The sequence below is a fragment of the Delphinus delphis genome, chromosome 14, assembly GCF_949987515.2.
Source record: "Delphinus delphis chromosome 14, mDelDel1.2, whole genome shotgun sequence".
Classification (NCBI taxonomy): Eukaryota; Metazoa; Chordata; class Mammalia; order Artiodactyla; family Delphinidae; genus Delphinus; species Delphinus delphis.
The window spans coordinates 7892632-7909651 of NC_082696.1; the positions used below are offsets into that span (position 1 = coordinate 7892632).

The following is a 17020-nucleotide window of genomic DNA, read 5'->3' on the forward strand; positions in this document are numbered from 1 at the left end:
AACTACCCTGGACGATGGCAGTCAGTCTGCGTCTATTCGGTGGCACAGAGGTTCCATTTTAACCTCATTTGGTTTACATTTCATAATATCCTGAAAGGTGTTGGCAGATCACCAATTAGAAGGAAGTACACAAGTAGCATACTTGTGTCAACCAACCCAGAGGCAGGAAGGCATTTCTACTTTCCCGGTCCTGTTCGGCAAATGCCACATTGAGAACGCAACCTGGTCAAAACGGGACCAAGCTAGAGGTAGCAAGGAAGAAGCAAATCTAACTGGCCATCACAAGTGCCTAGAGACCAGAAAGCGTCGTGAAGAGAAACACAAAGCCATCTCCACTGAATGCGGTGCAAACGTCTGTCCAAAAGAGAGCAGTCAAAAGAAAAAGCCAGGCTTCCCTGGTGGCACAGTGGTTGAGAGTCCGCCTGCCGATGCAGGGGACACGGGTTCGTGCCCTGGTCCGGAAAGATCCCACTTACCGCGGAGCGGCTGGGCCCGTGAGCCATGGCCGCTGAGCCTGCGCGTCCGGAGCCCGTGCTCCGCAACGGGAGAGGCCACAACAGTGAGAGGCCCGCGTACCGAAAAAAAAAAAAAAAAAAAAGCCAGAAGGCTACAACTGGACAATTATTCTCAACTATGTGACACTGGTGTCTTAATGTGACACCTCTCAAGTTTTCATATATTATCATCACTGAATACCTGCAAAACTGCAACACCTTGCAAATATAATTTGCAGTTCTTTCTAAATTTTTAAAAGAGCTAGCATCTAAAATGAAGTATATAAAGTCCCACTATAAAACGTATGGTATGCCCAACCCCTTAAAGAAAAGAAAAAAAAAAAAAAATCTTAGAAAACCGAGTCCCTGGGACTTCCCCCAGTGGTCCAGTGGTTAAGACTCCAAGCCTCCACTGCAGGGGGCGTGGGTTCGATCCCTGGTCAGGGAACTAAGATCCCACAAGCCATGTGGTGTGGCCAAAAATACTAATAATTTTTTAAAGTTTTTAAAGTATTTTAAAAAAGAAAACTGAGTCCCTTCCCTCCAAAACAGCTCCATGAACCTTCATTCTGTCCTTCACTCACATGTGGCCACACGGCCACACTCTTTTGAAATCTTAGTTCCCCCACTCGCCATGAGTCTTGGGGTTATGGTAATGGCCATGTGGCTGTTAAACACTTGATTACCGGCCTACAATCATTGATACATAAAGCAGGATAGAGGTACGATGTAATCAGTAACAAAATTAGTAAGCATGTACGAATCTATAATTTGGCTTCCTTTTAAAAAAAAAAAAAGATATACAAGCTAAACTCACATAGCATGGTCACTGGCTAAAGGGAATGTTTTTCTGAATCTAGAGTGAGCAGCGAATACCAAATTTGGGGGATGAGGGGAATGCAAAGTCTTTGCAACCTGAACATCAAAAAGGATTTCTCTGCTTCTGGCCTGCATCCAAGTCCTCTAACAGAACATTCAGGAAACATTTGGCTCACTACTGCCCCTTATCATCATCAGATAGTTTCTCAGCTCATACCTCCAGACCACCAACCTTCAAAATCTGCAACAGTCTCCTAAAATAGGAAGAGGGGAGGGAGTGGTGGGAAATGGCAGAGGGAAAGGAGGTCATGGAAAGAGGCAGGGTTTCCAAAACGGACATTTGCAGCAGAAATGTCAAGAGCATAATGTAACCACTGTTGTCAATAACTTTTTGCTGCTGACACTAAGAGAGAAAAATCTGATCTGACACAATAAATATGCACCCTGATCTGAAGGCCGGGGGACACATGAGTCTGACACAGCATCATGGCCAACGCTTATATAGGAAGTACTTCACTTCCTATTCTAAGAAACCCACAAAGCTGTGGATAAAGATATGGAGCCAGCAAAAAAAAAAAAGCAAGGAAATGCCAGACTTTAGTCTCTGGTTTTCCCTGGTAGTTACGCAGGGTCTGGGAGCAGGAAGCCAGTGTCTGGAGAGGGATCCGCTGGAGGCGAGGCTCTAAGTCAGCGTTAGGGCCCAAGGCACCAGGGGGTCGGCAGGGACGCTTTTAAAACCGGCATCGCGAGTGAGTGACCGGGAGAGGTCACGTGAACTAGAGGCAAGCTCCCCCAGAAAGGTGCCAGGGCAGCAGGGGAAGGAGCCCACACACCTGGGCCTGAATCCTGCCTCGCCCTGACCAGCCCTGTGGGACACACTTAAGCTCTGTGAGCCCCACCTTTCCAGTCTACAAAGTTGTCTACCTCACAGCCACAGCGAGGAAAATCAAGACTGGGAACGTGGAGCTTTCGAGACTATTACGATCTAAGCTCTCACCTGGATCAACAGCAGGACTCAGACTGCCTAAAAACTGAGTTCACCGACTTACCTTGCTGAGTCCATCCTAAAGGACTGTCACACGACACTGCCAGGCCCTGGAGAGGAGACGGAAAGGAGGGGGGGCAGACCCTTGTTTGGGGGCCATCTCCAGGAGCAGCTCAAGACAGAGACCGGGGGCTCTGAACACACACGCGCTCACACACACAGAGATCCGCGCACACACCAGCCACCTCCTGGGACGTCTCAGAAGACAGAACAGGCACTTGGGAGCACCCAAGCCTGCACCATGCAGCCACCAGCTGGGACCAGAACAGAGGTCCGATGAATCGGAACCTTGTGGAAAAGGATAGGTCATACTCTCCCTCAAGAGGTTTCACCGCACTGCAAGGCTGGGCTTCTTGGTGAATCGGCACGTGCACTCCACAACAGAAATCTACCACGAAGGACCGCCTGTCCTGCCTCTGCTACACCTGCCGTATTTCCTCCCATCAACTCTATGGTGCCAGGATGCAGGCCAGGATTTCAACCCGAAACCCTGCTCGCTGAGGACCTTTTTAAAATCTAGATGCTCTCATACCTTGTTCCTCAAATGCAGATAGAAGGGTTGAATTCCAGCCTAAGCCTCCTCCTTAATTATATGGATGTCGGAATTCAACTGCCTTTAACGTCAACCCAGCCCACAGCAAAGATATCAAACCTTAAGGCTCGGTCCCCTCGTACGCCATCACCAACGTCCCCCAAACCCTCCCAGATCTGGTACCCTTCCTTCAGAGCCCTCAGTACAAGAGGAAGTCTGCCTTCCTAATTTCCGGGCAGTCAGCTCAGCTGGTTAGCTCGCGATACTGATGAAGCCACTCTCTGGGGGGAGTTCTTCACAAAGGCCAGTGATGTTGTCACAGGAGAAGACTCTGCCTTCAAGATGCTGGGGTCATACAACTCAGAAACCCTAACATCCAGCTGGGGACCGGAAGCACAGTGCCACGTCAGCGGTCACCTTCCTGCGTTCATCTAAAAGAACTACTATATCCCCCCACCCCTCCCCAAGCACTTTCCCTGAATGACCTGCGAACACTGTCACAACCTCCACCCAATCCCTCCAGGCAGTCCCTAAACCTGCTTTCCCCACAACCCTGCCCACCTCTGAAAACGGAACTCCATCCTTTCGATTGCTCAGACCAAAAACCTAAGAGTCCGCCTTTCTCCTTCTTTCCTTACATCCCATACCCAATCATGGGCAAATCCTATCAGCTCCACCTTCAAAGTATCCACAATCTGACCACTTGTCACCACAACCCTGGTCCAATCTGTTATAACTTCCTACCTGGTCCATCAGAAATACCAGCTTCCCCTCTAGGTCACTCCTGTGCTCAAAATCCTCCCAGGCTCCCGCCTCCCTCAGAATAAAAGCCAGAGTTGTACTTTTTTTTTTCATTTTTTTATTGAAGTCTAGTTGATTTACAATGTTAATTTCCGCTGGACGGCAAAGTGATTCAGTTATACGTACACATACGTTCTTTTTCAGAGTCATCTTGATGGCCTGTGGGACCTGGCCCCCAGCTAATCCTCTGCTAAACATTCCTGCCTTCCACCCTCTCCCTTGCTCACGGTGCTCCAGCCACGTCAGCCAGCATCCTCGCCGGAGCACTGCTACGTGGGTCCCTCTGCCTAGAACACCCTTCCCCTGTTAGACGCGCAGGTCTCCGCCTACAGCAAGACCCCGGGACAGTGCACCCTCCATGCAACAGCTCCACCCACAGACCCTCTCCCCTGCCTCACTCAGCCCATCCACCCAAGTGTCTAACTCACACGGCCCCCTGCAAAGGATCCACCCTCAAAAGGCAGAGAGAAAGAGAGCCTTGTGGGCTTCTCACTCTGTTTTGTGGTAACACTCCTCCGGCAGACAGCAGGTGGAGGGGCCTCAGAGGACACAGAAGGTGGCTCGGTGGAGGCGCGCCCTTGTCACTTCTAGGAAGCCACCCCTTCAGCACGTCCAAGCTGGTGGTTTGGGTTTCTGTTTGCAGGCCAGGGGTGAGAGGCCAGGAGTGCTGGGGAGTGGCTTTCAGTACAGAACAGTGTTTTTTAAATGTCTAACTGGTTTTCAACTAGAGAATCACACAGATGGTAACAAATTAACGTCACACACGATCAAGACCCAGTGGGCTGTCGACCCCTGGATGAGCTCTCCGTGTGCGCTCCGCATGTTTTATTACCACACACACGTATGTGCGAAGGATATTTACAGCATTAAAGCACAAAGGCTCTGATATAAAAGACAGCTCCTCCCAGGCTGCCACCAGCAAAGGCCACGTTTCACTCTTTCCACATTCCTTCGTCTTTCCCTGGCCCCTCCATATCCTGAAACAAAACTAGAATTGATACTTTCACAACCTCTGATTTCCTGCAACTCTCCTGGCCCCCAATGAGCAGTGACACGTGCAGGACTCTGCTCTGTAGCCCTGGGGAAGCTGCCCTCCGCAGGTTCACCAAAGGATCTAAAAGCAACAGCAAAATGCCAGCGAAGGTCTCTGGTCGATCTGAAAGGCAAGTTTCATGCTCCCAGAAACTAGAGGGACTGGGATCTCCCCACCCTGCACACAGGCCGCCCCCCCCGCCGTGCTGGTTACCATAAGGACAGAAATAGGCATGTGACACACTGCTTCGGGCACCTCAAAACCCCAGCAGCAGCAGCTGGCCCTTAAGTTGTACGGCAAAGTGGAGCTGACGAAGGGCTTTCACATCCATCCCGCAGGCCGCATTCTTGCACCCGCTCCCCACCTACAACAAACGCCCCAGAACCCAGCACCCACCCCCTCCAGGGAAGCCGGGATGGGAGCCCCTTCTGACCACGGACACCGTGCATTAGTCCTCTGGGCCTCCAGGGCCCCTACAAAAGACAAACAAGGAGGCTCTCTCTTCTCCCCTGGATGGTGGACTAATGCAGCCACCACAGGAAGGAGGGCGATGCCAAGAAAACGGCAGGAAAGGGCCTGGGGCCGCCTGACATATGGCACCTGGCACCAGCCCAACCCTACACCTCCTTGTGCAAGCGAACTCGAGTTGGGCTTTCTGCTACTCAGAGCTAAAGGAATCCTGAAGGATACATACCTCGCAACCACAGAATTCTGGATGCAAAATGGACCCTGAGAGTCACACAGCCCAGTGGTTTTAAAGCTTTTTTAAATGATGGAGATGTTTCTTTCTCAAAAGGACTCTTACACGGAGTGCCAATGGCTAGAATGGATAAAGACGAAACGCCCTCTGGTTGAGGCAGAAAGCCCTAGGCACTAACGGAGAAGCCGGGGGTTCAGAGTAACCAGCTAAAAATATCACTGACCTAACGCAGAGACTCTTAACCTATAGAAATAAAGCAATCACTGCCGCCACCGCCGTTTATGAACACTGAGGATGGCCAGGCACTTAAACGCACTCTGGTTCTCACACCACCCTAAAAACACGATTAGCACCCTGATTTGACACAGAAGGAAACCAAAACTCAGCAGATCGGTAACTGTCCACATTCAAAAGCTGGACAGCTGACTTCCAAAACTCCACTCTCGGCCCTCTTGAGGAGGAAACGGAGATCCAGAGAAAAGAGGTGATCTGCCACACCAGCACAGGAACCCGGCTCTCCCGACTCCACCTGCAGGCAGCCCTCACTGTACCCTGCCGACCGCAATCAACAGAGATCCAGCAGCTGTCTCCAAGCAGGAACAAGGCTGGGCGTGATACTTGGGACAGAAAAGCACCTCAGACCAGCCACACAGACACACCAGCCAGAGGAACGCCCTGCCCATCCCCCAGTCTCCCCCCAGCAACTTGCAGCCAAGCTCCAACAACTGCTCCCAGCTCGATCCTGCACAGCTGCACAAAAAGAGACCACAAATGTCCCGGAGAAGGCTTACTGCAAAGAGCACGATCAAGAAGCACCCGTCGTCACGAGGGCACCAACACCATGAAAATGAGATGACAAATGCCAACAAAGAAACTGGGCCCAAGGAAAGAGAATTAATAGAGCAATCAGAGCAGGACTTCACAATGCATCTCCCACGGGATGAGAAGAGCTGTGGCATCCATGAAGAACAGGCAGCTGTGAATATATATCAACTCTAAACCTTGTTGGAATTTTTTTAAAAAACAGGAAAGTTGAAGAGCTTATGAACAACAGGAGAATTGCTGGCCTGGGAGCCAGAACACGAGACATTCTTCTGGAACCCTGACCAAAGTGGTAGTCAGATACAAAGTATAAAAGAGAAACCCAGCAGAACAAAATGTAAGTTATGATAAAGAACGGCTGAACAGTACAACTAATGAAACTCTGACCCAAGCAGAGAACATTTTTTCCAAACACACAGAACACTATTAACTTGACTAGGTGCTAGGCCACAGTTTCACCACATTTACTGCCCACAGTGCGGGGGTGGGGTGGGGGTGGGGAGTCCATTTACCTGGGGAAAGAAAAGATTTTTAAAAATTAGTGGGCCCAGGAAGTTTAAATAGTTAGAACTTTTGGGTACAAGAAGGAAATATTTAGAACTGAAGGATGAAAAAACTATGTATCAAAACCTAAGTAGTATAGAACTCAGGACAAAGAAACACATAGCTTTAAATTCATCCCTCAGTTATGTAAACTGATTTAAAAGATCTAAGCTTTCAACTCGAACTAGAAAAAAAGAGGATAAACAACAAGATCCTACTGTGTGGCACAGGAAACTATATTCAATATCCTGTAATAAACCATAATGGAAAATAATATATATGTATAGCTGAATCACTTTGCTGTACAGCAGAAATTCACACAATATTGCAAATCAGCTATACTTCAATTAAACAAATTTAAAAAAAGAAAAAATAAAAATTAGGTAGAAGTTAGAAATAGCAGAAATTAATAAAATCAAGATTTAATGGTGATAGAGATGGTGAACCAAAAAAAAAAAAAAAAATGCTATGGGCTTCCCTGGTGGTGCAGTGGTTAACATCCACCTGCCAATGCAGGGGACACAGGTTTGAGCCCTGGCCCGGGAAGATCCCACTTGCCACGGAGCAACTAAGTCTGTGCACCATAACTACTGAGCCTGCACTCTAGAGCCCGTGAGCCACAACTACTGAGCCCACAAGGCACAACTACTGAGCCTGTGCACCTAGAGCCCGTGCTTCCCAACAAGAGAAGCCACCGCAATGAGAAGCCCGCACACCGCAACCGAGTGGCCCCCACTCGCCGCAACTAGAGAAAGCCCATGCGCACAGCAACGAAGACCCGATGCAGTCAACTATAAATTAACTAATTAAAAGGCTAGTTCTTCTGAAAAGACTAAAAAAGGGTAGAAAAGTCTTTAGTAAATATGTTAAGGGAAAAAAAAACAGGAATTTTTAAAAGGTACCTACAGATTCAAAAAGTATTTCCAAAAGCAAATATGTAACATGCTACATGTTTATATGTGAATACATAACTAAAACGACAACTTCCTCAGGAAATAGATTATCAAAATGGGCTCAAAGAAAGTACAGAATCTTAATAAACAAAGTAGATGAAATGGAAACCATAATCAAAACTCCTCTTCCACTACATTCTACCTCCACAAAGGCACCAGGCCCAGATAGTTTTACTAGTGAGTTCTACCAAAATTTAAGGAAGAGAAATTGTCCATCCTATACAAAAACTGTTCCACAGCATATAAAATACTAAAAGCTAAGTGGCTCTCTCCACAAAGCAAACATTCTTTATACTAAATTCAGGCAAGAATAGTACAGCAAAGAAAATTATAGCCCAAGCTCACTTAAAAACACAGCTGCAAGCCTCCTATATAAAACATCAAGAAATAGAAACGGATCTATTTCTATTTCACCTTTTCCTCACATCACACATAAAAATTAACTAGCAAAATTGATCACAGGGCTAAACATAAAGTTAAAACTATAAAACTTCCAGAAACAAACATAGGAGAGAATATTTTTGACCTTAGAGTAGACCAGTTGTTCTCAACTGCAGGTAATTTTGCCTCCTCCCCACCCCCTGGGGTCATTTAAAATGTCTGAGGACATTATTGTTTGTCACAAATGGGGGGAAGGGTTGTTCCTGGCATCTAATGGGTGAGACCAGGGGTGCTCTTATCAATGCTAAGGACGGGCCCCACAACAAAGATTTATCCAGGCCAAATGTCAAATGTGCTGAGGTTGAGAAACCCTGGTACAGGCAAAGATTTCTTAGGCTACACAAAGCACAAACAATTAAAAAAAAAAGAAAGATAAATTGAAGTCCATCAAAATTAAGAACTATCCTTTCTTCAAAGAATATATTAAGAAAATAAAAAAGCAAGCCAAAGACTGGGAGAAAATACACATTATACGTACCTGAGAAAGGACTTGATCCATAATATAAAGAACTCTTAAAACACAGTAAAATGACCCCCCAAAGAAGTGTGTTAAGGGATGAGAGGGAAAAACAAAAACAATTTTTCTTAAAGAATCACTACAAAAGATATCCAAATGGTCCATAAGCACATGAGAGATGTTCATCATTAGGCATCCCAAGAAATACAGAAAAAGATGCCCAACACCACGAGTCAGCAGGGATATGAAAATTAAAGCCACACTGAGGTACCACTAGACACGCACTAGGATGACTAAAATTAAGACTGATACGATCAAGTGTTGTTAAGGATGTAGAAACACTGGAACTTCCACACTGCTGATGGGAATACAAAATGGACAACCCCTTTGGAAGTCAGTTTGACAACTCACTCACTCCCCATTCACTGAACAATCCCACTCCTAGGTATCAAAAAAAAAAAAAAAAAGCGTATGTCCACACAAAATCTTACACACAAATATGCACAATAGCTTTGTTTCATAATAGCCAAAAACTAGTAACATGTAGATGAGTCTTGGGTCAAAAAGAAAATCAAAACTAAGACTACACATTATTTAAAATTGCAGGGCTTCCCTGGTGGCGCAGTGGCTAATAATCCACCTGCCAATGCAGGGGACACAGGTTCGAGCCCTGGTCCGGGAAGATCCTACATGCCGTGGAGCAACTAAGCTCGTGTGCCACAACTACTGAGCCTGCGCTCTAGAGCCCGCGTGCCACAACTACTGAAGCCCGCGCCTAGAGCCCGTGCTCCACAAAAGAAGCCACCACAATGAGAAGCCCGCGCACTGCAACAAAGAGCAGCCCCCGCTCCCCGAATCTAAAGAAAGCCAGCGCACAGCAACAGAGACCCAACGCAACCAAAAATAAATAAATAAAAAAATTAATTTAAAAAACTGCAAAAAAAATTTTTTTTTAATAAATAAAATAAAATTAGCAAAACTAAAGGGAAAAGGACGTTTGTTGCTGCCTCCCTGGGGGGGAGCAGTCGTAGCCAGCAGTCTCCTGGATCTGTTCAGTTGGTGGTGTCTCCACTCCAGCTCTGGCCCTTCCCAGTTTTCCCCTCTGCTTAAGAAATGCCTAAGGAATACTTGGAGAATAAATGAATCCTGTGTCACCCTGCCAGGATTAAAAGGGAGGAGACACCATTAGCATAAATTCAGGCCTCTGTCCCTCACTGGTCATGAGCCAGCTATGAGGAAGATACAAAGGACCCACAGGTATACCGGATCTCAGCTACCTCCACCTCCATGACCAGCGGGGGCACTACCAAGAGGGCTCGTGGCTGGGACAATAAAAAGGAAAGAGAAAAGAAAAAGGAGAAAAAGAACAGTATCTGCAAAGGAACAAGCTACTTTCCACCATCAGTCCCAGTTCTTCGACCCTCATGAATTCTCTCTGCCCAGCACACTACAGTTTTATAGGCCAAGATCAAAATAAAGGTGAGACATCTAAATTATTTTACTCAACCCCATCTTTTAAAAATCCCTCCGTGAAACACTGATAAAAGACATGAAGCCCAATCAGGAATTCATTTCCTGGGAATCTGTCAGGACGCTGTTCTAAGAATTAAAGCATGCGGTCTAACATACCCCTAATTAACAATCTTGGGCTACACACACTTATTGTTGCAAGAAACATACACAAATGGATGTGGTCCAGGTTCAACATGTGGCCTAAATTAGGCATATAAGCACTATTCCCTCAGAAAAATCACAGGGAAAAAAAATATCTCCTTAGAAACATCAACTAAACCAACCTCAACTCCCAGCTGGCTTCATTATTCTCTTGTCCTCAATGTAACAAAAACTTTCCAGCATTTATACCCAAACAATTGGGGGAAAACTTGTTCTGAATAAATTTTAAGGTACTTAACTAACTAAATCAAGCCAGCCCAAAGCGTTACTTTGTAACTAGTACAAACTGTTAGAACTGCACTCATTGAGAACGTTAACACCAAAATAAAGGGTGGAAACTAACCGATTACATATGTAAGATGGCCTTTTACAAAATGTATCTCACACAGTAAAGAGTAAAGCTGTGGACAAGTGGAGGGCCTTCTGGTCACTCTGGTGACTCTGCATGGCTGCCCTCTGCCCCCCTCACCTCTTGTTCTCGTGGGTCCTGCCCCAGCGACCTTTGGACATCCCTCACCAGCACAGCACTCCTTCGGGCCCCAGGCCCTCCATGCGTGCCAGTCCCACGGGCACTCACGCTGGCCTCTGGGTTCAAGCGCTTTCTTTCTACTACACACCACCTCCCGAGAAATAGGTGAGTGATAAGAATCACCGACTTTTTGCACAGCACAGGACTCACCTGGTGCGTCAATCCTTGTGAAGCTTAAAAAACACACAACTGAGGCTCTCCAACGAACAAGCGCTAAAAGTGCAGAGAGCGCAGATACACTTTGGGAAACTTGCCTTTGTCGTGCCTGCTTTTCACTGCCCAGCTCTCTCCACAGACACAAAGATATGAAAGCTGCTGCTGAGTCAGTTGCTTCGCTGTTGCCTTCATCCCCGCCATTAACGAACTGCAAGGGGACAGCACCCTGCCCACCACCCTCACCCCAGGAGGGGTCAGAGCCACACGGGTGCCCTGCAGGCAACCCTGAAGCAGGCCCAGACCTCCCTCGTGTCGGTCCTAAGGGACTGCAGGTGAAAAGTACCCTCTCAGGTTCTAGAGAGCTGGGCTTGGGAGGAGAGGTGGTTTTCCCAGAAATCGAAATCCCTTTTCCAGTGACACGAGAACTGCCTGCCAGGGCTCTAGCTGATGCTGGGTGGCATCCGGGCACCCCAAACCTGCGCCTGAGGGGATCTGGAAACCGCGCCAGGCACCAAACCACCAGGAACAGGAGAGTCTTCCACGGAAAAACATGTTTCTCGTTACAAGCAACCAATTTACAAACATTTGGAACGTGACCCGGTGTCTATGGGGACTGCTACCACCGACAAGCTGCACAAACAGTAACAGCAGAAGTCTGCTTTTCACAGTGAGACCTGGGGAGTTATTTACAAGTGGACGCCCAGGGGTGGAATAAAAGGCAGCTGAAAACATCCGGCTTTGGGGCTACTTGGTAGAATTTTTCAAACTGCATTTAAAAAGATGTTCAGCCCACGTTCCCATTCAAATATGCGCTAGAGTTAAGGAACTTTTAGCCAGTGTTACCTCATTCACGAAAACCAATTTTTTTAAACCCCCTCCCCAAGGGTAAAAAAAAAAAAAAAAGAAACAAGTCTTAATGAGTATTTAAGCCAAGGAATCCATTTGAAACAGGAACAAATAGAAAGAATTCACTTTGCAGGTAGGTAGTTTGAAGTGTAGATTTTTAAACACAGCTATGGGGAAGTCTCAAGGAGAAACCACAGAGCAGTAACGGGAAAGCAATGCGCACAAGCCCAGCTGTGACCTGCCTGGGGCTGCGGTCCTGAGGAAGGCTGGCAGAAAGGACCTAAACCAACGTGAAAGCTCTCCTGAGACCTCAGAGGGCACATGCTAAATGCATATCCCCTCAGAACACCATGGAGCATTTCCTAAGTTATGCCCACGTGTGACCATGAGGCGAAGCATTTCAAGATACAACGGCCATTTCCTACTGGACCAAGAGGCCAAAGTCCACCTGGAGATGAGGATCATAAACCAGGTTCCAGGCGCTGGGACAATACCACCCTAACGCAGAAGTGAGGGCCCCCGCAGCAGCCGCGGAGTAGGGGTCTGCCCTCGAGGCCAACTTTAACCTCAACTATTAAGAAATCAATTCCAATTTGCTAACACCACCAAGACTTCAACACCACGAGCCCAGCTGAGCTAACTTCTCACAGATGCGTCTGGTCACAGCAGCCATTACTCCAAAACTTCCTCCTTTAAAGGTCAGTTGCAGCTTGACCTTGTGTCAGCTAGGGCCTTTTTCTCTGTAACGGGGGCTTCCGTGAGTAACTACTATCTTAGGGCGGCTAACTGGCCTACTAACTTATGTGCTGTAAACTCTCCCTCCCGCCCCGCTACCCCTTTCCAAAAAAGGGAAAAGAAAGAATACGGGCCTTTCCGTTTCGATTGTGAGCTCGGCCTCACTCTCCAAGTTCTGAATTCAGGGGTAATAGGACCATCTCTGATGCCAGGGAAGAATATGAACCCCATAAACGGCACCACAAACTCAAAATTCAGCTCAAAGTGGGCTAAACCTCACTTCATTCTGCGAAGTAACTTGCTAACACCAGGGATAACTTGACTGTTCACTCATCTTTCAGAACTTTTCATACTTTTTTTTTAACCAAAGTTTAAAAAATAAATAAAAGTTGTACTTTCCATCATCCTAAACAGTCCAGAGAAAGTTGGTTAGAAAATTCTCGGAATTGGCAGTTCCCCAGCCCCAGGACTCCCGGCCATGGCAGGACACTAACAGCCCTCATTGGGACGTGCGATTATACAATCATGGTTCCCAGAGCAAAAGACTCCACTAGAATAATCCACCCGGAGACAATGACATCATGTGAACAACTAGACAGGAAGTTAGGCTCGGAGAAGTGAAGGGTGAAGTCTTGAAAGCCAATACTGGATGACCACCCTCCATTCCCCCGATCCAAAAAAAAAAACCCAAAAAGTCACCTTCTGCAGAAAGGCTACTTTATAGAAAAAATGGAAAACCCACATGGAGGAAAGCAATCAGCAAATGAAACCAAAACCCCCCAACTCCACGGCCACTGGTGCGGGTGAGTCTTTCCACACTAATGGCCCCCTCTAAAGCCCCGCTGGTGGAACTTTGAGGAAAACGTGGAGTGGGAACAATGCAGAGCGGCAGTTCCTGCGTCCTCCAACTTTCGCAGGCACGCCGCTGAGAGGGCAAGCGCTGGGCGTGAGGTGGCCGCAGTGTGTCACCCGGGCGGGTGGCGGCGGCCGGCCGCTCGCACACAAAGCCGCCCCGGACTTAGTGACAGCCACAAGTGGTCCGGCGACGGACCCCAGCCAGCGCCGGGCCGCCGGAGCCCCCGCGCCCCCCGCGCCCCCCGCCCGCGCCCATGACCCCCAGTCTCTTATCCTCCGCCACCACGCGGGCAACTTTCCCTCGGGGACGGGCTGACCCAAGCCCGGACCAGAGGCGACTCGGGGACCCCGGCCCCTCCCCCGAGCGCCCCTGCCCCCCACCCCGCCCGCCGCGCGCTGGGGCACCGCGACAGAAGCCTGCACCCAGGCGGGCCACCCACCTGCACAGCTCGGGGAACTCGGCGCCCTGGGTCCCCGCGGCCCCCGGGGCCCAGACCAGTAGCAGCAGCTGCAGCAGGAGCAGGGAGCGCGGCGGGCGGCCGGAGGGCGCGGGCCCCAGGTGGGCGCTCCGGCCGGCAGCGGCCCCCATCGCGCCGGGCCCCGGCTGCGCGGCTGGAGCGGAGCTAGCGGCGCGCGGCTGCCGGGGGCCGCGTTCGGGACATGGCTGCGCCGCCAGGGCGGAGGCGGAGGCGGAGAGGAGCGCGAGGAGCTGGAGCAGAGCAGGAGACCGAGAGGCGCGCGGCTTGTCTGGACTCAGCTGCGGCCCCGGAACCGGTCACGTGACCGCCGGGCGGCACCGCCCCCTCCCCCGCCCAGCTCACATGACTCGCTTGTTCAGGTGATCCCCGCCCGCCGGGCTCCGCCCAGGCCCGGTCACGTGAGCGTTGCACGCGCCGGGCAGGAAGCGGCGCGGCGGCCTCGCGGGCGCAGGTGCGGGCTCGAGGCCTGCGTCCCGGATGCTGCCACGGCGGGGACCCGGCCACCGCCTCAGTTTCTCCCAGCGCGCGCTCTGGGTCGCGATGTAGGTGCTTCCCAACTTGGAGTCACCGTTTCCCACCCTCGACCGTTAGGGAGGGGAAAATAAGGCTTAGCTTAAGGTGCCGTAAATGCCACCGCACAGCCCTGTTATTTCGGATCCTTGATGAATGGGAACCCACTTTTCTTGCCCTACGGAAGTAGATCGCAGAGCCCTAACAGAGGCTTTAACATTGCCCAGCAGAGCTTCTCACAACCTTGTGTGACAATGTTATTTCCCAAGCGTGGGCTTCCTACAATAAGGAAGGGCGGCGCCAATATAGGAACTTGAAATATAGAGGAGGCAAAAATGTAACTATCAAACGAGTGCCACTCAGCAAAGCTTTATTAATCCCTCTATTCAAATATTTTATTAAACCCATACTATGTGACTGACTGAGCTAGGCACAATGAAAATGAGAAGGTAAATCCGAAAAGACATGAACTCAAAAAGTTTACCTTACACAGAATAATCTGATTATTATACAGAATAATCATGATGGTAACCGCTCATCCTTTTTAATGCTTACTCCATACCAGACACTGTGTTAGCACTTAACATGCATGAATGCAGGAACCGTTATAAATGAGGAACGAAGGCACAAAGATGTTAAGTAACTTACCCAAAGCCACTTTGATGTGGCAAAGCAGGAATTCAAACGCATACAATAATAGCTAACATTTATTGAGCAGGTAATTATGTGCCAAGTACGGTTGTGGTGCTTTGATCTAGCTCAGTTAATCTTAACACAATCCTATAAGAGATATATCTTTATAGCACCCATTTTACAGATAAGGAAACTGAGGCACAGAGAGATTAAAAAGCTTGCAAGTCACACGGCTAGTAAGCGGAGAAGCCAGGGTTTAAGCTCAAGCTAGACAGTCCCAGAGCGTGTGGCTTGGCCACGATGCTCTATTGCCAAAGAGGAATATGGCCCAAGAAAGGAAAGTTGGTGTGGTGGCTCAAAGGGCGTGCTCAGATATCCAACTGTGGGCATCATGAAAGGGTTCATATTTTGCAACTCCAGTGTTATAATTGATACAGGCAAAGATCTTCAGTGGAAACTAAAACCATCAGGTGAACAATAATTGCAAATCGGAATATTCACTTTGTCTCAAAGGATATTTCCCTAATAAAGAAAAATATATCTTTACAATGGAAAGGTCTGGTAGAACCACCTTTATCGAGAAATTAAAGTTCATATCACCACGATTTGGAAAAACTAACATTTTCTGCTTCCTAAAATGATGCAATGAAAAATACTGCTAAAGGATAATATTTAAAAGAGAGTATAATCATGACTCAGATGCAGGTGTAAAATGAACATGTGTCAAAGATAATACTTAACTCCTTAATGTCAGACCACTAACATGTTCCAACTGGTTCAAAAGAGTATCCAAAGACGATCCAACACATACACATGCAGTCAGGAATGCTGAAGTTGAGTTTCCTAATAGATGGGAGATTAGTCAATGCTCATAGGTCAAATGAATGTCAAAGGAACAAAATTTGCATTTCTAAAGACAAGAATGCTAGACATTACCATCAGTATTCCACAATTTAGAGAGTTGTAAAATAGCTCAATGATAATGAAAGGCTCAAAACCCCATAGAATCAGCTAATGCCCAAAGTTGCATTAGGCAGCAGCTAGCTTTCCACTGAAGTTACCCAATAATTTTTTTGGTCCATTTCAAAGTCTTTCACAATTTCCCCCTGTAGTACACAATATCACTTATGTGGTGTTATTGCCAAGATGTTTAACCTAAATCTAATAAAGATAAAACTATCAAATCTAGATTGTGAAACATTCTACAGGAAAACTGAACTGGACAATTCAAAAATGTCAGTGCTCTGAAAGATGTCCCCCTTCCCTCCTTCACCACCCCCCCAAAAAAAACAGCAAGAGTAAACAACAGACTGAGGTCAGATCTGACCAGGTAGCTGTTTTATAAATAAAAAATAAAGTTTTACTGGAATGTAGCAGCACCCACTTATGCATTCCTATGGCTGCTTTTGCCTACAATGGCAGAATTAACTGGTTGCAACAGAGTCTAAAGTATTTTACCATCTGGCCTCTACAGAAGAAACTTGCCAACCCTCGTTCTAGATCCGTAGTTATCAAACGTGTGGTGCTTGGACCAGCAGCTTCGGCATCACCTACCAGCTTGTTAGAAATGCCGATTCGGGCTTCCCTGGTGGCGCAGTGGTTGAGAGTCTGCCTGCTGATGCAGGGGACACGGGTTCATGCCCCGGTCCGGGAAGATCCCACATGCCGCAGAGCGGCTGGGCCCGTGAGCCATGGCCACTGGGCCTGCGCGTCCGGAGCCTGTGCTCCGCAACGGGAGAGGCCACAGCAGTGAGAGGCCTGTGTACCGCAAAAAAAACAAAAAAAAAAAACAAAAACAAAAAACAAAAACAAAAAAAAAGAAATGCCAATTCATGGGCCTCACTCCAACCTGTTGACTCAGAATCTTTGGAGATGGGCCCCAGAAAATTGTTTCAATAAGCTTTGTAGGGGATTCTGATACACGTGATGGTATGAGAACCACTGTCGCAAAAGGGTGAGTGAG

At 48.1% G+C, this 17020-nt stretch overlaps 1 protein-coding gene across 1 annotated transcript in view; it reads right to left on the bottom strand.

Moving 5' to 3' along the window:
- Positions 1-14208, bottom strand: part of IGF2R (insulin like growth factor 2 receptor) — a 110021-nt gene extending 95813 nt beyond the window's left edge. Inside the window, exon 1 of the mRNA XM_060029687.1 lies at positions 13876-14208. Coding sequence (XP_059885670.1) covers positions 13876-14024 — 149 coding nt within the window. The 5' untranslated portion in view covers positions 14025-14208. The remainder of the gene's footprint in view (positions 1-13875) is intronic.
- Between the last annotated feature and the right edge of the window lie 2812 nt (positions 14209-17020).